Consider the following 26,667-nt stretch of genomic DNA (forward strand, 5'->3'; position numbering starts at 1 on the left):
GAAGAAATAAGTCCTTGTGTCTTTTTCAAAAGAGGCAAGAACCTCCCGGAGGCCTCATCGACCTACCAGAATGTGCAGCAGATTTCTAGTGATTGCTTTCATCTAGTTCCTCTCTATCGGTTTTTGCTCACCTGCTGTCTGACGGCTGCAAGATTTGATTTCTGTTCTGCACACAATCTGACATGTGCAACTTTCATCTGCCTCTTCAGACAGTTGCATTCCAAGTTATGAAGCTCTAATTATATAGTCCTAAAAGCTGATTTAACCGCTGAAATGGCTTTGGACCGACGACTCCAACAGCTGTTTGCTGCGACATTTTTGCTGTGTTGAGTTACTGCTGCTGCCTGTGATGTTATTTATAGGCAGCAGCATCACATCTACAGATCTGAAGCACAACAGAAATGTATTTTAAAAAGTTTGATGCTTTTAGCTCCAACCTGGACACCGTGAAAGACAGAAGCCAAAAGTGAAAATTCAGAGGAGAAAATCAGCGTCTTTGTCCTGCTTTGCAGTGTGGGCGTTGTTGGATGATCTGTGGGTTGACAAAAGGAAAATGGCACAACTCTAGCACCACCTGTTGACATACTTAGAGAAGAAAAGACACTGAAGTGTTCAAAAAAAATGACGGAGGTATGTAATAGTGGATCATTTAAATTCTCTATAATGCTATACGTGTGGCTCTACTTTTCCTTTTTTTTTACACAACCTTCTTTATGGGAGCCACCGCTGTTCTTTTTTTATGTCATGTTATAAAAGGTCATATTTTAGAACCAAATTTAGAATTAAAGAATAGAGTAGATCTAACAAAATAAAGCTAAGGCATTTTATCTGATCAGAAGGTCACAGGTTCTGTTCCCTGCCTGCTTATGTGGTGAACGGTCCTTGGGCAAACTCCTGGTGGTTAAAGATTGAATTGGACTGGGACTGTAAAGCTCCTTGGGCCTTCTAAGAAGGTACTAAAGCGCTTTATAAGTATGTGCCATTTACCATTTAATGTTTGCTTGTGCAGGCAGTTAAAGGATTAAGACAAGGAAACTGTCCTGCTTGGCCTGTGTATTTACTGTAGTCAAGTTCTGAGCTTTTACTTTTTTAAGAGCAGCTTTTACTAGACATGTGCCTTGTACCCCGAAAAATTACATTTCCTCAAAACCATCACCAAAGAAATTTTAAACAGGTTTTTTTGGCCACAATTAGGGGCTGCAGGTGTTTGTTTCATTTTTCATTTGCGCAACTTATTTTATGGATCAGGATATTTTTATGTTTTATCAGGATGGAACAGTGAAAAACAGTCTGCCAAGGGATCTCATCACTAAAGTTTTGTGTTGACGGTATATCCATGATGAACGTAACAACTTAACATATATTGCTGCTGGCCAGCATATTTTTAAGTATATCCATACAACAGATACTGTCAAAAATAAGACATCCTTTCTTTATTCTACAAATCAGTTAAAATCTTGATGTGAAAAACAACAGGATTTTCCACCTTTGTCTATTAATTAAACCTTTTTCATCAATTATGTCTTTCTTTTTTTAGTTCATTGTTTGTGTATATTACCTATTTAAAATGTATTTACATCTTGAAATAGCTAAGTTTGCACATTTCTTAGTTATGTTTTTCTGAATGTATACATTTTAGGTTATCAACCACTAATTGAGTAAACTATATGGATGACTACTTCTACTAAAGTAATACTATTTTGAATGATAATCTAATTTAAGTTTCTAATTTAATTTCTTGGTATTTTACCCCCTTCTGACAGTTGATTAATAAAAAAAAAAAAAAAATTATATTAAAAATGGATCATGGACTGGCTTTGATACCATTACAACCAACTCCAACTCAATAATTGATTATTTTAATCCACAATGATGATTTCTAAAATTAAATTTTGCGATAAAAATAACTGTAGCTGTGACATTTTCTTCTATCCCATTGTGTATCTGCATCGTTGCTGCGGCTGTACCAAATAAAACCATCAGATGGCAGCATTTTAAAAGAAAATGTTAACTTCTGCTGGTTTTCTTTGCAGTGAGGACTCTCAGCTGAGCCTGTCAGACTGCAGAAACAGCCACAGAACATGAGCACGGAGGGAGCAGCCTCATATATGTTCTTTTTTTACTTCTTTAGTCACGATTACTTACATTTTTTTTAAATAAATTGATTGGTAAAAAGAAAACTAAACAAAATTGGATTTAATTTGGGAATTTTTTAGGTGTTTGTTTTTTGTAAGGAACAACTTACTCACATTTTAAAGTAAAAAAGCTTTTTGTAACTAAGGTTTAAGTGATTACATGTTTGAAAACTACAACACTGCAAACAATGTTTTTATTAGTCAACAGTATACCAAAAAGTTTTAGTCTTAAATGTTGGATTTTTTTAAACTCTTTTCATTATACTTAACAAAACAAATGGACAAAAGATTGACATGGAAACAGACAAGAATCTGTTTTGGCTTCAACGTGTGCCAATAGTGCAAAAAAAAGGTAGATTTAACAGATGAGATAACATTTTGTTTTAACCTCTTTAACACGAATCCTGTTATGTTTAGAACCTGGTACCAAATTCCTACATAAGATGTAAAGAAGAAGTGACAGATGGGAAAACCACAGAGCAGAGACAGAGGGATTTGTAGCAAGAGCCTGTTCAGTCGGAAGTTATGAGATTATTTCAGCCAAAACCTGCAGCAGAACCATGGAAACCAGTTTGAACTAGAATCCAAAACATCCAATCTGGCACAACTGATCAAAACACAACCAGCTTTACAGTCTCTTCACTGAAACAAATGTAGGCTTTGGATTCTAGATTTTAGCTCCAAAACATAAATATATAAAGAAAAGTGGGCATTATAATGTCCTCCAAAAAAGACAAGAAGGTATTCCAAAGTGAGCGATAGCTGTGTTCTCATTTAAACCAGGTGAGAAGGAGAATGTGGCTGCTGGATAAGAAAACCTTTAGATTAAAGTATCTTCCAGAAAACACAACATTCAATGCAGAAAAACAAAGATGAAGCTGCTGATGCAAAATTGAAATTCTTCACATTTTTGAGCAACAGAAAAGTACATTTAGTCTTTAAGGATTAAGAAGAGGGGCATTGACAATAAAGATTTTGGAACATCACCACATGTCCATCAGGTTTTCCAGTTCTATTCTGTGTTGAAGCTTTTCATTTTATGCTTTCTGTTAGAACCATTTCTAAATGTTTCCCCTTTAGCTTTCCCTCTTTCAACTTGATGGTTTTGTCTTTCAGAACCATTTTGGTATTGAGCGGACATTAAAATGTTTTGGGCAGTTTAATGTCAGTGTTTCTCTTTGATTCATGCATAAACAATGTGGTTTTCTTGCAAAAGTGAGATACGCTTCCAGATTTCAACAGCCTCCACTTTTTGGTCATATTCTCTGTGCTGTGTCTGATGAAGGCCTTCAGTTGTTGCATTTGGTTAAATTCAGTCCTTTATCTGAATAAATCTGCTACTCCTGATTTAAGGGAGGATATTTAGACCTGCCAAAAGAAACGTGGAAACTGCACAGTATTACCTTTTGTTTTAAAAGTCTTCCCTTTTAAATATGATTGCCATTCTTAGACAAAATAACAAAAGCTGTGTTGTTTTCTTGGATATAATTTCTACAGAGTGGCAGAAGTTAATTCAAAATTTGACTGTGAATTGTGGACAGAACTGTTGACGTATGCAACCCCTTCTCCTTGCTGTTGCTGAGACTTTGGAGCAGGGAGCATGTGGCCTGCCCCGTGTATTTTCTGCATTACAAATAAGCTCTCTTTCCAATGGCATATTTTTGTCTGCTTACAATGATTTAGAAAAAAAAAAGCTTGCTTGAAAAAATGCTTTATTTTCTGTATATATGTCCTCCATCATCATAAAAATGCCATAAGAACATGTTAAAAAAAACAAACGTGATTTTCATGGGAGTGAGTTTTTAAACTAACTCTAAACTTTGTTTGTCACGAGTTACACATGATTCTATTTACCTAAAAAAACACCAGAAATTCATATTAAAAATAGTTAAATTGTTAGACAAAGGGTGAGAAAAAGGCAAGAACATTTTTTTTAAATGTAAACACTTTCAAAACAGAGTAAAGGTCACCATTTATAACAAACAGGAATACAAACGGGGAATTTCGTATGATTTTATGTTTTTCCTAAAAGTAAAAAAAAATGGTTCCCATTTAAGATAATAAAAAAGTACATTCATGGGTCAGAAATAGAAAACTGTTGTTTTGCTTTTATAGAAAATAAACATTGAAGTGATGAGCAGATTTGCAGTTCGTTATATTATAAACTCTAAAAATGTCTAATAATATGAATAAACACAATATTTGATATTCAAATATGTAGCATATAACAATAATTTAAACTGTAATGTCGTTCAGTGCATCTGAATGGAAGTCTGCAGCAGAACGTCGCCACCTGAGGGCATGTGCTGCACTGCAGCGTGCTGAGAGCTCATTTCAGAGCAGAGCTTTGGTACCAAAGCAATATGGCGCTTTGATGAGCCGTCCAAGTCACTTCCTCCCAACAACTCCCCAGTCACTGCTCTGCAAGCAAGCGCTTTGGAAAAGCTTCAGGGTCCTTTTGTGATCAACATCTCACTGAATAGCCATTAATGTCTGTAATCATATCTGAATGCAGACAGAAACTTTGGGAAAACAACAGAAAAAAGGAATATTTAATGTCACTTTAGGCTAAATTTAATTATTTAAAAACTATGCTCTCTGATGACTGATTTCTTTCCTTCTGTTACTTTCATTTAAAATCCTGAGCTTAATTAGTTTTGTAATAATATCAAAAGATTTTTAGTTTATATTTCACCTTTAAGTCCAACCTCACCATTTGCTCTTTTCTATAAACAGGGACATTCGGATTTACCTCAAAATGGCAAAAAGCCTTTTGATAAGCAGCAATGAACTAATGTCTCCAAAAGATTGATAAATGTGGTGACAAATACTGGAATTTTTTATATTTTAATTGCCAAAAAAAGAGAAGGGGAAATGATGTTTTTTGGGGGGGAAACCAAAAAACCAAACAAGTTACTAAATTTCCCTTTTAGTAAGATCCATACACTTGACTGGCATTTAAAAAGGTACAGTACTGCCCATAGACTTTTTCCAGAAGCATTTTCTAATCCTGTTTGTAATTGGATTTACTTGCAAGTTTAGACTTTCAGTTTAGCTTTTGTGACATTTCCTGTAGGTCCTTAAGCTGTGAAAGAAAACACACTAGCTTCTTTTCTTAACCAGCTCCCTGACTGGTTCAAGACCATGTTTGCTTTTTGTTTTTTCTTTCAAGTAAAAGTTAAATTAAGATTTTTGGAAAAGAATTGGTTTAATGCATATTTGCATCAACAGGTGTCAATGGCTTCAAACTTCAGACTTAAGACTCGAGAATTTTTGAACATTTTCTGCTCAGCAGTTCAGACCTACACTGCAAAAACAAATCCCCTAGAAAAAAGTGAAAAATTCTTAAAATTTGAAGAAGAAAATTATTCAAATAAGCAAATAAATCTGCCAGTGGGGTAAGAAAAAATGTTTTACCAAGCAAAAAAGAAAAAAAAAAGTCCCTAAATTAGAAATAATCCCAGTTGGGTTATTTTTAATCCAACTCTGATGTTATAAAGGGGCCAACATTTTGCTGGGTTATTTTAACTCAGGAAAGAAAAAGACTCTGGAAAAAAACAAACGAAAATTTGATTAAAATTAAACAAAAAAAATTGGTATTGCTCCAGAAAGTAACCCAAAAATCCATTCTAACATGACTATCTGACCATTGGGTGTAAGAAATAACCTGTGTTTTAAGAGACAGGTTTTTCTTAAGATAAGATTCCGTTTTTGCAGCAGCAGAAAGCATGAAAAGACCATAAAGGTAAATGAAAGTGCATATAGTTGTTTTCCATCATCACTTGACCCTGTTTGCCCCTGGTCAGGGTATTTGAAGCCCGTTGGGGCTGAAATAAACTCTCTCTGTGGTCCTCTAAACCTCCACTAAGAGCCGTGTTTTCTGCTGTGAGCTCAGCATTGTTGCTCCTGTAGGTTTTATTTAAGGATTTGGCAAATCAATTGACATTAAAAAAAGGCCAATAATAAACAGATTGTCTTTATTAGTGTTATTATTATTAGTCAGGACAGTTAGAGTTAAGAATAAACAGAAGTTTCGCTGCGTCCACGCTGACCTATTAGAGCGCTCTGCGCGCAGCCAATCACAGCCTCTCACTGCGCAGCCTCACTAATCGTGGATTAGCCACAACCGACTGCAGTCCACAGTTCCAGGAGGAAGAGGAGGCTCAACCTGCTATCTACTACTCAGTCTTTGTTCAGAATGACCTCCTCCAGGTGTAACTGGTCGCTTTTTTCTTGAGCTGCTGCGACTTTCGCGCCATAAAGTCTCTGCACATCCTGTCCTCAGGTGAAGGTGTGGGAACACCGAAGAAGAGCGATCGGTTTGCGCCACTAGGACTCAACTGATGGCGCTAGTTTAGGGAGGGAAAAAAAAGCGCAACAAAACGCCGCACTGCTGTTGCAAGAGCCCCCATGTTCAAAACGGCCAATTACCCGACGGTGGATCCTGCGCCCACCATCATGCACGGCGCCTGGCTCACCACGGGGTGCAGAGAAAACACGCCCGTGGCCGTGGAGAAGCCCAAGAAAAAAGCCTTCAGCCTGGTTAAGATCATGTCTCTGAGCAGCAGGAAGGGGCACGGCCAGCATCCGCACAACAACAACATGCCGTTTACAATCCACTGTCAGATCGGGAAAGAGATCAAACACATATGCAGCAACTGCAGCCGCGGAAACGACACGCAGGACGGTGAGTAGGCTGTCGCGCGTGGCCCGTGGAGCCTCTCCGCGCGCCGTACCACCCATGCCTTCGGGCTGCGTCTTTGCGCGGCAGATTATCCGAGATCTCCTCTCTACTTTGATGTCTCGATGCGTCATTTCGGCTGTTTGGAAACTTCTGACTTAGATGTTGGTCTACAGGAAGAAAAAGCTCTTCCTCCTCTTCTATCAGAAATGTCTTCCTGCCTGTTTTTGTTTACAGACTTAGCCCACAAATGCCACGAATGTGCATGCAGTATGTCATTACATCATCACTCGGCCATCTTGCTATGCAAACAAGTGTTTCTAATTAACAGCAGCAACAGGATGATGAGCGCAACAAAGAGCTTGATTATGTGGAACCTGAAAACCTCAATGATCAGATAGATCTGAAGCAGAAATCGGACTATTTAAAACTCTGACTGGTTTACATGCAGCATAATTGGATTTCTTTAAAGGTTCGTGATCAGCTGGAAACTTGGGACTCAAACGCTGTCCTTTATGGATGTAAAATTAAATAAATGATATTAATGCATAGAATTGTATTCAAATTGCAAAAAAAAAAAAATCAGATTATTGTGTGGGGTCGCAACAGCAAATCGGCTACTAATTCGCACAGGTGCTTTGGCAGAGATTGTGTGACCCCATGAGATTTTGTGCCGGATGCCCTTCGTGACACAGCCCTGTATTTCATCAAGGCCTGGGTCCTACACAGGGAGACCCAAACTTGCCCCCCCCCTTTCTCTAAATCACAGCTGCAGCTCACAATTTGATTTGTGCCGTTTAGATGATCACCTAAAACCTGGACTCTCAAAAGTCAGATAATTAGGTTTTTGGTCCTCATGTAAACAGACTCAATGAAGAAAACAACAGTAAATTATCACATTCTGCCCCCCCCCCCCCCCCACACACACACACACACAAAAAAGATTTCACATCTAGAAAGATTGTTCATACACAGGAGACAATGTCAACAAAGCTAACCACAAAATTAAGGGATAGATCATCTTTTAAATTTGGAAATCTGACCATCAAAGCATGATATTTAGGTGCACAAAGTTTTAAGATTTGGTATTTATTTTAAAATGTTTCATTCAAAACAATTTGGCACCCCAGTTATTGATTTTAATTCTATCACCCTCAGCAAATGACTAAAGTAAGCGGTTATTTTTGTTTTCCATTAACTTTAATCTCATCCCACACACCTGTGTTTTTCATCTTTTTTCTTATATAAAATATTGGAAACGGCAGTTATTGAACATTTAAATTTGCAGAACTTTAGATAATAATTATGAGAACTAATATGCTAAACTTGCATAAGAGTGCCAAAACCATCTAAATTTGTTGAATGGCAAATGTCACGTTAGTAAGGAGAATAGCGAACATTTTATTAATCACAGAAACATAAATTTGTCTCCAGAAAAGCAAGAAACATTAAGGTTGAATCCATCACCGTCACAACTGCAGCCATTTTGCCTTCAAAGGTAAATTTTCCACCAGTTTAGGAAGATACAGAAAGCAGCAACTGCTGAGATAAAATAAGAAATTTAAGTTTCTGTCATGACCAGTTCAGTCACAAAATATACAACAATATTTCTGTGCAGAACGTTACTGGAGTTGATTCCTATTTTTTCTGTCCTCTAACAGTCTATCAATTTTCAACTCATTTTCATTCAGTTAACCTCAGCTGTTAAGTACTTTTTTTATTTTATTTTTTGGTCAGGATGCTAAGACTGAGCTTTCATGCATTATTAGAGCATTGATCTGCAGAGATCTGCCCTGCTTAACCGTCACAATACTCATCCTGCAGTCTGGTTTCCTGGGAGAGCTTAGCAAAGGGATGATGCTTAAGGTAGAAATGTAGGTTTTTGCTTTAACTGACAGCCTATTGTTTGAAACGTTTCATTCCCATTTATTGACTCTGACAATGGTCCTGCAAGTGTCAGGGCTCAAGGTCCTCTATTACAATTATATCCATTTAGTGTTCAGTTTTGGTTATTTTCTTGCTTATTTGTTGTATTTAATAAGGAGAATCATCACTTTTGTGCTTTTAGGTCATTTTTTTTTCTATCCAGAACGATTCTCCTAAGAATTTCTCCTTCAGAATAAAAAGCTCTTTTTGTCAAACCTATTTTTCTTTTTGTTGACATTTTGGATTTAAACACTGCTATTGATTATGATAAAAATGGTCTTATGTCCTTTTGTAAAAGCTGTCTAAAAATAACAAAATGAAAGAAAAATACATTGTTCAGGATACTTTTTTGTATCAGTTGTTTTAAACAATTGTCATTTGAGAAATTTATATTTCTGTGTTTTTATATCATCCAGTCTCTTTGAGTAAAGTTCACCGTTTATTTACAACTCCACAAGATTCTTCTATTTTTGTAATGTGGGCCATCTTTGTGAGTTTTGTTTCATCCATGTTTATTTTATACGAGCAATTTGACCCATTTGTAGCATTTTGCATTTGCCTCAGCTCGTCCATGTAATAGCAAAAGCCTTTACATTCTTTGCTTTTGATGTCAGACAGTACTTTAAAGTCAAAGGGGGAGGGCTTTGTGAATATTTCATGAGGAGTTGAGATTTTCCTTTAATGAGGTGCTTATCAGTCTGTTTAGTGTGTTTTTTGGCGAGTAATGCCGACTGCTCAGCACGAAGCAGCATCAGACTCTTTAACTCTGTTTATTCTGCATAATGATATGTGACATGCAGGCTTGTTTATGCTGTTGGTTCAGCCTCAATGAGTTACAACAGAAATCAGGAGGCCACTTGGCACAGATTTGATGTTTTGACAGTCAAAATGTTTTGCTGCAGATCCCCACCTCTGCATGTTTACTTTTTAAAGAGGCTCCGCTTCATTTAATTTTATTTCCTTTGTTTCCTTTGCAGCTGAGGAAGTAGATAGGCTGGCAGCCATGCGCTCTGAATCCTTCGTCTCCGGTGCCCACACTCCGCCCATCAGTCAACGCAGCAAGTTTGCATCGCTGGGAAGACTCCTCAAGCCCTGGAAGTGGAGGAAGAAGAAGAGTGAGAAGTTCAAGCAGACATCTGCTGGTACATAACATTTATACTTTTTGCATTGGGGTGAAGGGAAGAATACACATGCAGGCATTCTGGCTAATCTGTGTCTTTTTATTGGAGTTGAATGCTTGCTTCATTCTAATAGAAAATGGCAGCGGTGGAGTTTCGAGGGCTTCAAAGGGTTCCTTTGATCCGGCAGCCAATGGTTGTCAGGGGAGAGTGAAGGACATGGTCTCCTCAGATGTGGCTCTGTTTATTTTCCTTGGCTGACACATCCTGAATTCTACTGTCAGCCGGCTGGATGGGAGGAGGCAGTTTGTCAGACTGTATGTCTCAGCCTGGAAGCAGAATGCCGGTCTATGTAGAGGATGAGCAATTACTTAGGGACCTGAATGCAGCTCAAACAGGACAGGATGTTCTGGTTTAGTAATATCAAATTAACATTTCTTCGATGGAGATTGCAGAATGATTCAGTGTCTGTCTGATGTGAGAATGTAGACTGTAAGAACTGGGTTCAGTTTGATCGCAGTAGTTGCTGTCTTTCACTTTTGATGAATGTCTGTAGGGTTTTAGTTTGTTTTGTTTCTTACAATAACTGAATTTTTCCGTCAGATATGAAAAAGCTGTCACTTCTCACCTTAAGTGCTTGACTCTTGACAACTTTGTGAGGCATTGGAGTGTTGTTGAAGCAATCATGGAGTTGCTGTATTGTCATGCGGTTTATGGCCGGTGATCTACCCTTTTGTGATGAAAGACAATCAAGAGTTGAGCAACAAAAGATGCCTTTTATTCTGGTAATGACTCGCTGCAGAACCGAGGGAATTGGCTGTTTTCATTTGATTCCACTTGATTTGTTTGCTTAATTCAATTTTTTAATGATGCATTAAATATATATATATTTTGTTGCCACTTCTAAAACTTGCTTTCATCTATGGATGGCCTGTAGTTTTTGTTTTGGGGTGAAAGGTTATCTCACAAACGCCTCCGGTGCACCGGGCACCTGTGGCTGAAGTTTTTTTTATATTAAAACAAATTAAAAGTCATCAAGATCACGCCTCGGATAAGTTGGATGTAACTCTCAGCTCAGCAGAAACCAAAGCCAGCGTAGATAATTTCTTTGGCAGGAAGCAGTGCAGATTGCTCTGCAGTTAAGTCAACAGCATTTCTGGGGAGATTCAACGCTCTGATGAAAACAACAGGGTATGTATCTCGCAGGGACGGACCCTCGGAGAACTGCAGCTAAATCGCAGCTCCCTGGAGCTCCTCGACAGTTATATCTAAAGCCTTTTTGGTTCTATGGCTGTTATCTCATTCAAAGATCTTTGTCCTCCTCAGATCCTTTGTTCCAGCAGCTATACGCTGCCTGCTCAGTCTCTGATGTGAATTTTGTTCTGCCTCTGTGGTTGTCTGTGAAATCTAAATACTGATGGTAGGAAGGCGAGCTAATGGGTAGGCAGATGTTGTCCTGGATAAGAAGGGGTGATATGAAGCAGAGGAATTCCAGATCTGATGGACTGCACTCTTCACCTCAAGAGAGTTGGACTGAAGAACCTGATAATTGTGTGCATCTTATCACGCTGTCTTTAATGCACCTAGTGAATTTTTAGATTGTATCTGGAAGAAATCAATCGGGGGGAGGATATATTTTAGCATCTTGATGCTATCTTTACATCTATTTTTAGCTTTTATCAGCAGATCTCTTCACACGCAGCAGCTTTTAAGCACAGTGCTGATCAGGGGAGCAGATTTGGGATTTCTTGCTCCTCTTTCTACTGTTTTGAAAGGAGAAATGTGGTTTTTGATATTTGGTGTCGAGGTCTTCAGCTTAGTCAATCTTATATGGCTGTTAAAGTTCAATCTCCTCATTATCAAAATCAAAATAAGTGAATCAATAGAGTTTGTTTGTGAGAAAGTTTTTTTTTTTTTTTTTTTTTTTTTTTTAACTTGTCCTGTCCAACAGCTAGGCAAACAGATGAGAGCTGAGGGCCTCTTGTGTTGGACATATTTTATTCTAACTTCCACTTTCGGCTTCTCCCATCAGGGGTCGCCACAGCGAACGAGTCGCATGGTAAATTTTGGCAATGTTTTACGCCGGATGCCGGACATATTTTATTCTAACAAGAGGGGTTATTCATCTTCAGACAAACCAAAGGTATGTCTGAATAAACCCCTTTTGTAATTGAGGCCAAACTTTATTAATTTCAATCATGTTTGAAAATCTTTGGTGTTGGACCGGACGGAAAAGGAAAGAGGGGAACAAGAGAGAGGGACGTTAGAGAGAGGGGGGGGTAGGAGGGTGATAATAGGAGGGGAAGGGGGGTAAGACCATGAAGCAGCATAGAGCAGACAGGTTTACTGGTTGTTTATCGTTACGGTACGGTTCAAATGTAGTACAAAAAGGGCGGGGCCTGTTCACACACACTCAAATATTATCAACACACCTGCTAGCCGCAGAAATGTCCACATGTCAACATGCACACAAAACAGATAGTGTTCACGAACGCATACCTATGCCTTTAAACCAACTAGTGTGAAATCTTTCATTCATTCAATCATGCAAACTATTAGTGCAAAGGTGAGCTAACACCTGTGCTCAGGTGAGTGTTTATGTTCTTCTAAAATGGATGGTGGAATGTGAAAAGAAGGAGGAGGAGCGCCCAGCCACCCCCACACCCATACCCCCGCCGCAGCAGCAGCGGCAGCCGGAATTCCCCCAGCGCCACACGGGAACAGGCAGGGAACAACCGCCCCCCGGGCGACCAAGACCGCCACCCAGGCCAGGGCCAGCAGGACCGCCGCGAGGCCCCCAGAGCCAGAGAGCAGGGAGGCGCAGAGGGAAAGAGAGCGCCGCCCCAGCCCAGCCAGGAAAGCAGCCCCCCGCCGCGCCGGAAGAGCCCAACGCAGGGCCCCACCGGAGAGGGACGCCCACAGCCCCAGACGAGCACCCCACCACCACCCAGGAGTTCCGGGCATCCCCCCGCCCCGACCCCAGGTACGAGCCAGGACCCCCCAAGGGAGACCCGCTCCGCACTCCAGGCAGCCACCCACCCGGCCCACGGTTGGTCCAGGTAGGAGCAAGGCAGGGGCCCGCCGCCCCCGCCCAGGAGGGGGGAACCCCGGGGAAAAAAGGGCGGCCCATAAGGGATGTTATAAATATGGCCCGACCAGGCTCGGCCATGTTGGAAGTTTGGCGGGGCCCAGCGCCCAGGGGCGAGGACCAGGACCCACCCCCCAGGGACACGAACACCCCCGGCTCAGGTGTAATATGAACCCCCCCACCGCGCGGAGAGAGCACCGCCGGGCCCAGGGAGCCGGCACCCAAGGGACACGGCCGCCATCGCCAAGAGGCCCGCACCCCCCACCAGGGACGGGGTAGGGGACAGATGGACCCAGGTCCCACCTTCCTTGTAAAATGTGTGTGCGTGTATGGGTGTTTGAGAGGGTGTTTGTGTGCATGTGTGTGTGTTTATGTTTGAATGTATATATTGAAGGGGGAGGGGTGTGTGTACTAAGGGGGGTGCAGTTAAAATTGGCGAGTAGGGCACTAAGGGGACATCTCCTGATTACTCACAGTGATGTCCCCTCACCCTCCACACCAAGGGGCCCTAAATGTCTAAGGTGCGGTTAAAATTGGCGGGTAGGGTGCCAGGAGGACATCTGCTGCTTGCTTGCAGTGATGTCCAAGCACCCCCCCTACCAAGGACCCTACGTGTCTAAGGTGCAAATAAAACCGAAAGAGGGGGGGCCCACTCCATACGGCAACCATAGGAGGGGGGCCACTCCCAAGTAGCCCCCCCCCAAGGCGCATCGCAGGCTAAACCCCCCACCCCCTCACCCTAATATGAGGTTATATAAGGAAGGGGGTAAGTTGGGGACAGCTGGTAGACTGTCCCCCGGTGGTCAAACAGCCGTCCCCCAGCCCACCCCCAGCAAAGGGGCCAGGGCCACCCAGCCCAGGGGCCCACCCCCGGAGGCGCCGACACCCCAGGCCCGGCACCACCCACCCCACACAGAGAGAGAGGAGCCAGAAAGCGTCGCCCCCCCCCGGAGCAAGCCCAGGCCCCCACCCCCAGACGCCGGCCCTAGAAGAGCTCTGGTCAGGCCTCGACGGGACCGAGGAGGCCAACCGGCCGAGGCAACCACTGATTGCCTCAGCGGAGACCCCGACCCGCTAGCCCCCCCGACCCGTACTAATAATGGGCCCCCCCTCCCCCCCAGAACGCCCCCCCACAGGACAGGGCCGACAAGCCCCCCACCCCACCCCACCCCAGACCCCGCAGCCGAAGCGGGTGATACCCAGAGCGACCGGGGGCCCCGAGAGGGTTGTCCCGTCCCGTCCCAGAGCCAGGGAAGGGCCGATCCCAGCCCCAGGTGCAGATGGGCAGCCCATCCGGCGCCGCTGGGCCCCCCCCACCCGAGCAGGGCCCCCCGCCAACCCCCCCCAGCACAGGCAAAGGGACCACCCCCCCAAGCCAAGCCAGACCACCACCCCACCCCCCACCACGCACCCCCACACCCAAGCCCAGAGGACCACGCAGCGCCCCAGCCCGCCCCACCCAGGCACCGGACCCGACCCCCCGACCAACGGAGCCCCCCACCGCCCCCGCCAGGCACCGGAAGCCACGACCCCCACCCCAAACCACGGCAGAAGGGCAAGGAGCAGCGACGACCAAGCCCTCCACCCCCTAAGTCATGGAGTCAACCACAGGAGACCAGAGAGACTGAATTCTTTCAAAGTTACTTGAGCTTTGGGCTGACATTTTTTCCAAGCTGATATGATCAAACAGCAGATTTCTGTGTTGACTTATGTTTATATTTTTCTTGTTTTTCCAATTTATTAAAATAGTTTTTTTGGCAATACAAAGAGTTATGAAAATGATAGATGCTAATCCTTCTTCTATATCGATGGCACTCATGTCACCAAGCACACAAAGTGACGGTGAGGCAGTGATTGAAACCTTAAGCCAGACTGATAAATCGGCACATACCTGCTGCCAGAGAGCCCTGACAGGAGTGCAGAACCACAGTGCGTGCATGTAGCTGTCGGGTAGATTATTATCACAGTGCTCGCAAATGTCTGAGTTACTGAGACCCATCTTGAACATCCTCTGTCCAGTGTAGTAAATTCTGTGAAGAGTTTTGAGATGGATTAGCTGCAGATTTGAACTTTTTGTCAGTTTAAAGGTGTTTAGACAAAGTTCTGACCAGAAGCTTTCATCTGTGCTGATGCTCAAATCTGCATCCCATTTTTTTGTTGGAAGGGCAATATTGTTATCTAAATTGCATAAAAGTTTGTATATTTTGGAGAGAGTTCTATTCATTGAAAAATTAATCAGAGTGGTAACTACATCTGGTAGCTTTAAATCGTCGTCTTTAATTTTATACTTTTTAGTAATACTTGATTTAAGTTGCTGATATTCCAAGAAGTTATTTATTCCATGTTTGTCTTGAAGTTCCTGGGGGGTTATGAATCTTCTATCAATAATTACGTGCTCTAGTTGTTTTATGCCCCCTGCTTGCCAAGCTGGGAAGTGAATCATTTTTTTGTTAATAAGGATGTCCGGGTTGTTCCAGATGGGTGTCATTTTGCACGGTTGAATTGATGATTTTGATATTTTGAGAAATTCCCACCAGGCTGTTAAGGTGGCATTTATATTAATGCTTTTGAAACAATCCTGTTTTTTAACTATTTGGCTAATAAATGGTAGCTGTGACAGGTTGATCTTTCCACATAACACCTGTTCCAAGTCTAACCATGAGTTGGTTTCTGGATTATTTTTTAACCATTTTAAGATATATTGTAATCTATTTGCAAGAAAGTATTTGTGGAAATTAGGTAGTTCTAATCCTCCACAGCTTTTTGCAGATTTTAAAGTTTTTAGACTAATTCTTGCAGGTTTGTTGTTCCATAGAAAGCTTGATATGGATGAGTCTAATGTTTTGAACCATTTTAATGGCGGTTGTGTGGGAATCATTGAGAAGAGATAATTAACTTTGGGTAAGATTTTCATTTTAACCGTGGCTACCTTGCCCATAAGGGACAGAGGCAGGTTGGTCCAGCGTGTTAGATCGTCCTGTATGCTTTTCAGTAATGGGGTGTGGTTTAGCTGCACCAGTTCTGATAGTTTGGGGGAAAAGTAGATACCCAGATATTTGATATTTCCTGTTTTAACTGGAATTGTGAGTCTTTGTTCCATATTCCTGTTGAGTGGTAATAAAACAGACTTATTCCAATTAATGGAATAGTCTGATATGGAGGAGAATTCATTTATGATCATTGCTGTTTCATTTACAGAATGTAAATTCCTTAAAAACAGTAATATGTCATCCGCATAAAGACTAATTTTATGATGGCTGTGTTTGGTTTTTATTCCTATAATGCTCTCATTCTGTCTTATTGCTGCAGCTAAAGGCTCAATGAATATAGCAAAAAGAGAAGGAGAGAGTGGGCAGCCCTGTCTGGTTCCTCTTCCAAGAAAAAACCTGTTTGAAGTCTGTTTATTAGTTCTAACTGATGCATTGGGGTTGTGATATAATATTTTGATCCAATTGATGAATGCTTCTCCAAAACCAAACTTATGGAGTGCAGCAATAAGGAACTTCCAATTAACTCTGTCAAAGGCTTTTTCAGCATCCAGCGATAGTACCGTCATTTCCTGGTTTTTAATGGTGGCAAAGTCTATTATATTAACTAGTCTACGGACATTATCATCCGAGTGTCTGCCTTTGATGAATCCAGTCTGGTCGAAGTGGATTATGTGAGGAGTGATTTTTTCTATTCTCTGTGCTAGTGCTTTGCAGATAATTTTTACATCTGCATTGATTAAAGAAATGGGGCGATAGCTTGAAGGACTAGTGGGATCTTTGTCTGGTTTTAGAAGAAGAATTATGTTGGCTGAGTTCATGTTATGTGGCATTGATTGGCTCTCATTAATAGATGTGACAGTTTTATAAAATGTTGGTGCCAGTTGTTCCCAGAATTCTTTATAAAACTCAGCAGGAAAGCCGTCAGGCCCTGGTGCTTTACCATTAGGCATTAGTAACAGAGCTTCATGAAGTTCAGACGGCGAGAGCGGAGAATCTAAGTTTGTGATTTGATCCTCATTTAGCCTGGGTAGGTTTACATTATTAAGAAATGAGTCAATACTTTGCTCTGACGGATTGATCTGCGGTGTGTACAGGTTTTTATAAAAGTTTTCAAATTCGTTATTAATTTTGACCGGGTCATGGGTGACATTTCCTGTTTGGTCCATAATAGAGGTGATTGATGATTTTTCTCTGTTAATTTTAAGCTGATTAGCCAGAAATTTGCCAGATTTATTAGAGTTTTCAAATCTTTCAAGTCGTAGCCTTTGTATTTGAAATTGTGTTTGTTTATTAATGATGTCATTTAACTGCAGCTTTAAATTTTTCAGATCTCCCAGAATGTGTTTCTGTGCAGAAGCAGCATAAGCCGTCTCCAGGGTTTTGATTTTATTTTCTAATTCTAATAAATCTGCTTTCTCTTTGCGTTTTTTGTGCGTTGAATAAGAAATGATTTTCCCTCTCATGACTGCCTTTGCTGTTTCCCAAAGAACGCACGGTGGGATGTCTGGAGTATTGTTGAAGTCTAAGAAGGTTGCCCACTCTTTTTTAAAGAATTCAAGAAATTCCTGGTCCTTTAACAGAGACGTATTAAACCTCCAGGTTGTACCAGAGGGTGTGGATTTTTCCCTAGAAATGTTTACAGAGACTGGTGCATGATCACTGATAATAATTGGATGGATATTGGAGCTTTGAATATTTTTTAAAAGAGAGTTACTGATTAATAAATAGTCTAAACGGGAGTGTGAATAGTGAACTGGAGAAAAAAAGGTGAACCCTTTAGTGTTTGGGTGACATGAGCGCCACGCGTCGCAGAGACCCAGATCATTCATGTACTGCTTTAGAATACTTGCAGACCGCCATGTACGCTGGTTTGCTGCTGTGCTGAGTCTGTCAAGTTCAGGGTCCAAAACAAGGTTGAAGTCTCCTCCTATAATGATTGTGGAGTCAGAGTGAACTGAGAGTGAGGTGAAGAATCTGTGAAAGAAGGAAGAGTCGTCAACATTGGGACCATAAATACTCACTATACAATAGTCCTTATTCTGAATGGATATATTAATGATTACAAATCTGCCTTCTGGGTCAGTAACTGTATCCTTATGAGTAAAATTAAGATTTTTATTAATTAAAACAGCAACTCCTCTTTGTTTGGAGTTGTAACTGGCAGAGTATATAACTGGAAATTGTAAGCAGCACATAAGGTGATTCAAAGAATCTGATAAATGGGTCTCCTGCAGTAGAGCTATATCTGCTTTTAGACCATCCAGGTGATTTAACACTTTCAGTCTCTTTGGCTCTGTCCTCCTCAGATCCTTTGTTCCAGCAGCTATACGCTGCCTGCTCAGTCTCTGATGTGAATTTTGTTCTGCCTCTGTGGTTGTCTGTGAAATCTAAATACTGATGGTAGGAAGGCGAGCTAATGGGTAGGCAGATGTTGTCCTGGATAAGAAGGGGTGATATGAAGCAGAGGAATTCCAGATCTGATGGACTGCACTCTTCACCTCAAGAGAGTTGGACTGAAGAACCTGATAATTGTGTGCATCTTATCACGCTGTCTTTAATGCACCTAGTGAATTTTTAGATTGTATCTGGAAGAAATCAATCGGGGGGAGGATATATTTTAGCATCTTGATGCTATCTTTACATCTATTTTTAGCTTTTATCAGCAGATCTCTTCACACGCAGCAGCTTTTAAGCACAGTGCTGATCAGGGGAGCAGATTTGGGATTTCTTGCTCCTCTTTCTACTGTTTTGAAAGGAGAAATGTGGTTTTTGATATTTGGTGTCGAGGTCTTCAGCTTAGTCAATCTTATATGGCTGTTAAAGTTCAATCTCCTCATTATCAAAATCAAAATAAGTGAATCAATAGAGTTTGTTTGTGAGAAAGTTTGAAAGCCTCCACTTTGAGCTGCTCAGCCTCGGGGTTCGTACGATGAATTTTTAGTATCTGGGTCACTTCACTGTGGAATTTTTATTTCCTGTTGATTCAGAAAAAAATTAAACTGCAGCGTTGTCAAATATACATAGGATGAGCGTAGATCTACCAGTTTTATTTATTATGCTCTCGGCGCAGTTTCCCCAATGAGCGTCCACTTCTCATCTTAATTTGGTTGACTGGAGTGTTGGACCATGACCCCCTTTGGGCCAAAGTACGGTAGCCATCTTGGATAGATTTTTTTTAGAGGACATTTCTAAATTGTTGTCTTAGTGCTAAAGTATCTAAAACCAATTAAACTGTGGGACCTTGTACATATAACTGTAATTTCCTGATACTCAGGAGGGTACAGTGAGAACCTTTTCAATGAGGATAAAATACTCCCTCATTTCTTTTTCTAAAATGATGCATTGGTCAAACGGCGTCCCGAACTTTCTATGATCCTCATGTGCCGCCTGTAAATGACATGTGCCTCCTCATTCCAAACATTTGCCTCTTTTGGTTCAGGAAAGCATTTGTCAAATCTGAAGACATAATATTCTCATTAAAGCTTTTCAGTTAATGGTGTTGCATAAGTGTCCACGTCCCATGGCATAACAGTTATGTCATAAAGCTCTGAGTAATTGCTTTTCATTTTCGCTGAAACATAATCCCTGAACACGTTCCAGCCCTGCCAGTCTATCACTGACCTTTGACCCTAGCCCTCCCCACACCGCACCAGCTAAGAGGTTTTGCAACTTTCTTAATATCGTTAGATTCTAAATTATGTTCCAGATCCAAGATTTGTGTGGTCATCATAAACCTAAAGGCATCCGTGAAATTACGATCTTGATTTTTAATAATTATTCATGTTGTGCTTTGAGGGAAATAATTGAATAATTCATCTGCTTTCACGGTCAGTCAGAAATCATGCTGTGCTAATTCTGTGCCAACTCTATGATACCTCTGTTTACTGCCCCATGGATATACATGACCTCATGTTAATTTTGTCCCATCTTTGAAGGAAAAGAAAAAGTACTTTTGAATGGGGCTGGCTCCCCAAGTAGCATCTAATTATACACTTGGATTTCATACCATCTACGAGTTAATAAACTGAACTCCTGATTGATTTCTAAAATGTGTATTTTTATTTTTTCCTCTGGAGTATTTTGTGGAGCTCATTAATTTTAAATAAATTCAGCATAATGGATTTTATATCAGTTCATTTTAGTTGTGTAAATGTATGTGTAAAGTCAAGATGCCACACAAGTTTATGGAGTTTATTAATTTTATTTATTAATAAAGTTAATTGATTACACAAATGTATTACAGTAAACTGAATAAAAAAAAAGCTTAATGTAATTGATTTTAATGTAATTGAGTCTTGACAAAGAAAACCTAAGTAAATTGACAAAATAATTCAAGAAAATCAAACCCAGCTATTAAAGACATGGACTTGTATTTAATTATAGCTGATAATTATAAGTTTATAAATAAATATTGGCTGTTATTAATATTAAACATTATTTTATGAATTTCTTTTTTTAAATATAGCTATGGTAAAAAAAATACATATTTCTCAGTAGTTGGATCAGTTCAAGTTTACTTTACTATTTTAAGCTATTTTTTCTTAATTATTCAATTTTATCTATTGTTTCTTGTGCAGGGGCTGTGCACATTAATGAACATGCGTGTTAATGTGCCAGTTTTAGCTGCAAGGCTCATTTTCAACTGTAGTCCCTGTGCAAGGCTTGCCAAAAACAAACATAAAATTACAAGTAATACAAAAAGTCACCAAGAACTTAATCAAGTTATTTCTAAAATGGCAACTGTCTTTTAGCTGTATTTTAAATATGGCTCCTATAAGTGTCAATACAGATTTGATGAATGGTAAATGAAGCCTCTCACACTGAATAAGCATGGAAACAGAGGGATAGGAAGAAGCATCCGGTTGAGTTGGTCAAAACTCATGATACTGTAAACTCCTCTGTTTTTCTTTACCCTTAAGAGATCAGCAAAAAAATGAATGCTGAAGTCTGAAGCACTGTCTGCATAATTGATTCTTTTTTTTGCAAACCTCATCTGGAGCTTCTTAAATCCAGGTTAAACTGCTGACTAGCTTTGATGTTTATTATTAGATTTTTTTTTTCTGGATAAATTGCAAACGCATCTTTTGTTGCTTTTGTTACCCTCAGCCTTGGAAAGAAAGATGTCCCTGCGGCAGAGCCGAGATGAACTCATCAAGCGGGGGGTTCTGAAGGAAATCTTTGAAAAAGGTGAGCTAATTTAATGGCTGTGATTTTTAGCAGAATAGGAAACCGCCTTAAATGTAAGTGGAAACTTCAAGAAGAGATAGTTTTGGTGTATTAAGTCTTAAAATTGGAAAGTCCCTCGTTCATCTCCTCATTAATCAGAAGTCTGATGTGCGCTCTTGAAGGTTTGACACAGGGCATGCACAGATAGGATCTTTCATTACAGGGAATGTATAGTGTCTCTGATGTTAATTTGACATGCCACATTCAAAGCCGCAGCAAAGTATTTTTGATTCTGAAAGCAAACCACTTCATGCCTCTGGGTACGAAAGAAAAAAAATTCCCTGACTCATTTTAAGATGTAAAGCAAAGGATAAGGAAGCGTGTGGCTCTTTTTTATAATCTATTATGCAAGATTATTAGTCAAATCAAGTTCTGCGGTCTCAGGAATTGAACTTGATTTATGATCCGCCCTCCAGAATATTCCTCATTATTTATTTTAAGATCTTGTTGCAAATTTTTTACCACATATATTTAAAGAACAGTAATTTAAACAAAAAAAAGCTGTTTTTCTTTTTTCAAGAACTTAACTTTTGGAAAAATAGGGATGCCACAATTCTAGGCTTAAAACTGAACTTTGTTACACTATTGAACCGAATTGTGGGGAAAAGGAATTGTTGCATCTCTACTGCATATATTTGCATATGTGAAAGTGCTACATTTTTAGTCCCGTTCCTATCATCTTTGATTTATTTTCTAAGTGGTCCCAGTGGTCTTTTAATTATGATTTTGCAGTTTTAAGCCAAAAATGTAAAAACCTATGTTGTTTTCTAGGACATAGTTTCAGCAGAGCGGCAGTAGTTCATTTGAAATTTGCCTCTGAGTTGTGGGTGTGGCCGTTGGCTTGGATCAAGCTTGCCTGTCACCCATCTGTTTACACGCTCTCCTGCTAACTCACAGCCCCTTGCACCCCCAACCTAACTTTACTGGTGCAACAAAAATGCCAGCTCAGATGAGGGAAACTAACGTCGTACCAGGATCTAGTCGTCTACGAGTAGATGTATTGCAATGGAGCGGAGCTGGGAGCTTGTGGTCCGCCGTTCCTTTGTCTCAACTATAAGGTTTTTTTAAACTGCTGTTTTTCGTCAGCTCCTGATTCACAACTGTTGGAAGAAAGAAATACTCAGAAATTGAATTTTTGATCTTTATTTTCCTTATACGTGTCCTCTATTATCAGAAAAATACCATAAGAACATGTTAAAAACACTTTTTTCACCTTGTTTATTCCATTACACTAGGCTTAGTATAAACCAGCTGAGGGGTGTTCCTTGATTTACTTGATTATTAACAAATTAAAAAAAATAATTTTTTGAACTGAAATGAAACCATGACACAAAAATCAAGGTATAAAGTCAATCGTAGGAAAGTAAATCACCAAATCAAATGACTCCATTTTGCAACAGATAAATGGTTATCCTAAAGTGCTTGAAGTCTGCAGTTCTAGGGTCTACTGTGAGCTAATAATTTCAATATCAAATCAATCTATTTTTTTTTATTTTAATATTATTATTTTTATTTATATAGCCCAATATTACAACAATTGTCATCTCAATGGTCTTCATACTGTTATTTTATATGTTAAACGTGAAATCATAAAGAACATGAAGTCATAGAATTCAATAGGTAATCGCTAAACTAAACAGACTAAGCTTAACTGTGCATCCCTGGCCTTAGACCTTTCCTTTCCTCTTTAAGGAAAAAAAGATTCCAGGAAAAAAAAATAAGAAATTTTAGGGGTGTCCACATGAAGGAGGGATCCTTTCCAGGACGGACAGGCGATGTACCAGAAATCTTAGAGAAGAATTAGCTTATCTAACTCTACAACTACATGTTTAAATAGTCCAGCAGATGGGCTTCATCCAGATGGAGTTGGAGGACGGCTGGGGGCGTGAGACAAGCCAGAGGCAGGGTCCACAGCCAAGTGTACGAGCAGGAGCAGAGACGAGCCAGAGGAGAGGTCAATGGCCAAGTACAGCAGCAGGGGCCGAGACAAGCCAGAGGCAGGGTCTACAGCCAAGTGTACGAACAGGAGCAGAGACGAGCCAGAGGCGAAGTCCACAGCCAAGTGTACGAGCAGAAGCAGAGAAGAGCCAGAGGCGAGGTCCACAGCCAAGTGTACGAGCAGAAGCAGCGAAGAGCCAGAGGCGAGGTCCACAGCCAAGTGTACGAACAGGAGCAGAGACGAGCCAGAGGCAGCCTCAACAGCCGAGTACAGGAGCAGGGGCAGAGAAGGGCCAGAGGCTAGGTCCACAGCCAAGTACAGGAGCAGGGGCAGAGACGAGCCAGAGGCTAGGTCCACGGCCAAGTACAGGAGCAGGGGCAGAGATGAGCCAGAGGCAGGGTCAACGGCCAAGTACAGGAGCAGGGGCAGAGACATCCCAGAGGCATGCTCAATGGCCAAGTACAGGAGGAGGGGCAGAGATGAGCCAGAGGCAGGGTCAAAGGCCAAGTACAGGAGCAGAAGCAGAGACGAGCCAGAGGCAGGGTCAACAATCAAGTACAGGAGCAGAGAAGAGCCAGAGGCAGGGTCCATGGCCAAGTACAGGAGCAGGAACAGAGACGAGCCAGAGGCAGGGTCCATGGCCAAGTACAGGAGCAGGAACAGAGACGAGCCAGTGGCAGGGTCAACAATCAAGTACAGGAGAAGAGACGAGCCAGAGGCAGGGTCAACGGCCAAGTACAGGAGCAAAGATGAGCCAGAGGCGAGGTTCACAGCCTAGTACAAGAGCAGGGGCAAAGATGAGCCAGAGGCGAGGTTCACAGCCTAGTACAAGAGCAGGGGCAGAGACGAGCCAGAAACAGGGTCAACGGCCAAGTACAAGAGCGTGGGCAGAGACGAGCCAGAGGCAGGGTCAACGGCCAAGTACAGGAGCAGAGGCAGAGATGAGCCAGAGGCGAGGTCAACAATCGAGTACAGGAGCAGAGACGAGCCAGAGGCAGGGTCCATGGCCAAGTACAGGAGCAGGAGCAGAGACGAGCCAGAGTCAGGGTCAACGTCCAAGTACAGGAGCAGAGGCAGAGATGAGCCAGAGGCGAGGTTCACAGCCTAGTACAAGAGCAGGGGCAGAGATGAGCCACAGGCGAGGTCAACAATCGAGTACAGGAGCAGAGACGAGCCAGAGGCAGGGTCCATGGCCAAGTACAGGAGCAGGAGCAGTGACGAGCCAGAGGCAGGGTCAATGGCCAAGGACAGGAGCAGAGGCAGAGACGAGCCAGAGGCAAGGTTCACGGCCTAGTACAAGAGCAGGGGCAGAGATGAGCCAGAGGCGAGGTCAACAATCAAGTACAGGTGCAGAGACGAGCCAGAGGCAGGGTCCATGGCCAAGTACAGGAGCAGAGACGAGCCAGAGGCAGGGTCCACAGCCAAGTACAGGAGCAGGGGCAGAGATTAGCCAGAGGCGAGGTTCACAGCCTAGTACAAGAGCAGGGGCAGAGACGAGCCAGAGGCGAGGTCAACAATCAAGTACAGGAGCAGAGACAAGCCAGAGGCGAGGTCAACGGCCAAGTGTACGAGCAGAAGCAGAGACGAGCCAGAGGCAGGGTCCACGGCCAAGTACAGGAGCAGAGACGAGCCAGAGGCGAGGTCCACAGCCAAGTACAGGAGCAGGGGCAGAGATGAGCCAGAGGCAAGGTCAACAATCAAGTACAGGTGCAGAGACGAGCCAGAGGCGAGGTCCACGGCCAAGCACAGGAGCATGGACAAGCCAACTGGAATCTAGAATCACTCCCACTCCCCCGGAGGGGAGTCGGAAAGAGGGACAATACATGAATCGCACTGCACGAAACAGAGGCATGGAGAACCAAATGTTAAATTAATGATAAAGATAAAATATTGGGGAGGCAGTTAAACGGTCCTATACATAATATTTTATTGTTGACGCTTTTCCCTTTCGCTCTTTCTTTATAGCGAGTGTGGAATTCAGATCCCCAGTGGATACAGGGATCTGCTCTCGGGAATCGTCTTTAAAATCCTCAATGGTCTTGCCTACGAAAAAATCGGTCACCTTTCCAGGTGACCATCAAGAAACCCCTATGAAACCACCCTTGTATCAGAAACAGCCCCCTGCTCTCCCTCCAAAGCCTTTCTCAAGGATCCCAAACCACAGCACAGGTCAGTGGCAAGTTTTCCTGCCTCCAGTGGGAATAAAGTTTTCACTTTACACTGATTTATTATGTAAATTTTTATGTCTCACTGAGTGTGGAAAAACTGCTGATGAGCTGGGATTGTGTCTCCTGTAAAATATACCTCTACTGCTACACATCTTAATGGGATTACTGGAGTCTCATTAAAGTCCCCTGTGACTATAGTGGCTTGGTTCTCTCTGTCATTCTCAATCTGTCAGCAGAACGGAAGTAGCATTACTGGAGTCTAATTCCCAGCCATTTACACTGACGTCTAATTTACAGCTGTACTGCAGCAGTACAGGCTTTAGAATCTGTGAATGCATATTTTTTTTGTTGTGTTTTCTGAAGATTCACGGCAGCCAGTGAAGTTGCCCTGCATGCCTGGGGGAAAGCACTCTCCACCTCTGCCTCCCAAGAAAGTGATGATCTGCGTTCCTCCTGGCCTTGACTCTCCCAACCCCTTGAGCACGTACCCGCCAAAGTGTGGCCCTCCAAAGGGCGTGCCTCCTCACCTCAGCAACTTGCTGCCCTCCCATCTCGCTGGGCTCTCCAGCCTCCACCAGAGCCATGGTCACCCACTCCAGCTTCAGTACGGCAGCCTCCACGCTCCTAGCCGCATCATCGAGGAGCTCAATAAAACCCTGGCCCTCTCCTTGCAGAGGTTTGAAAGGTTAGTAGCCACCAGGGTTTGAATCATTATATCTAATTTTGCAGAGTTTAGGTGGATTATGGATCCATCTACCAGTGTGGATTTTAGCTAGATTATAATGAAACCTAAATCAGTAAAATATCACAAATATTATGTAAAGGCTGGCTTTTTTGCATCTTTTATTCTCAACTAAATTTTTTCTGAAGCTTCGTACAAACCGGGCATTTGATGAGAGGTTGATGCCTGTTTAGCCCATGGGGTTCACACTGGACTGGCAGGGAGGGGCTTCTCTTTTTTTCCTTTTTTCTTTGTGTTTTGTTTACTAGTGCATGTCCCCCACCTACAGTTGGCAGAGGCTTGGTGTGAAATGTCTTAGCGGTACAAAACTCGCAATTTGGACACAAAATGGCAAGCGGTTTGGTTCCTTGCTAGCATCCTTGCAATGGCGGATTATGTCAGAAGAATGGCCTTGGTTTATCTTTATTTGAAAAACAAACATCATCAGGCTCTTGGCAATGTAGGCCAGATTAACCAAATCCATACATCCCTACCAAACCTGCCCCTTATTGGTCAAAGTTTAACCTGGTTTAACTGGCAAAACTGGCACGTTTTTTTACGTAGAGCCTGAAAACAGTGAAAAACTTGCGTACCTACACAAGAACCCGAGAGTTTTGAATGTGGAAGCTCATAGACTTTTTATGCCTATGAAGACTCATTCATCCAGGTTGATTC

The 26,667-nt window shown here is 41.8% G+C and overlaps 1 protein-coding gene across 2 annotated transcripts in view; it reads left to right on the forward strand.

Annotated features, from left to right (window-relative positions):
* Positions 1 to 26,667, forward strand: part of LOC101166746 (phosphatase and actin regulator 1) — a 49,790-nt gene that overhangs the window by 8,879 nt on the left and 14,244 nt on the right. Inside the window, exons 1-5 of one of the 2 annotated variants that reach the window (XM_023965080.1) lie at positions 6,172 to 6,822; positions 9,720 to 9,884; positions 21,045 to 21,125; positions 25,069 to 25,272; positions 25,635 to 25,956. In XM_023965080.1, the coding sequence (XP_023820848.1) occupies positions 6,546 to 6,822; positions 9,720 to 9,884; positions 21,045 to 21,125; positions 25,069 to 25,272; positions 25,635 to 25,956 (1,049 nt within the window). In that variant the 5' untranslated portion in view covers positions 6,172 to 6,545. Of the gene's footprint in view, positions 1 to 6,171; positions 6,823 to 9,719; positions 9,885 to 21,044; positions 21,126 to 25,068; positions 25,273 to 25,634; positions 25,957 to 26,667 lie in introns of those variants that run through there. The other variant, XM_023965081.1, reaches the window with a different exon arrangement.

The sequence above is a fragment of the Oryzias latipes genome, chromosome 17 (assembly GCF_002234675.1).
Source record: "Oryzias latipes chromosome 17, ASM223467v1".
NCBI lineage: Eukaryota > Metazoa > Chordata > Actinopteri > Beloniformes > Adrianichthyidae > Oryzias > Oryzias latipes.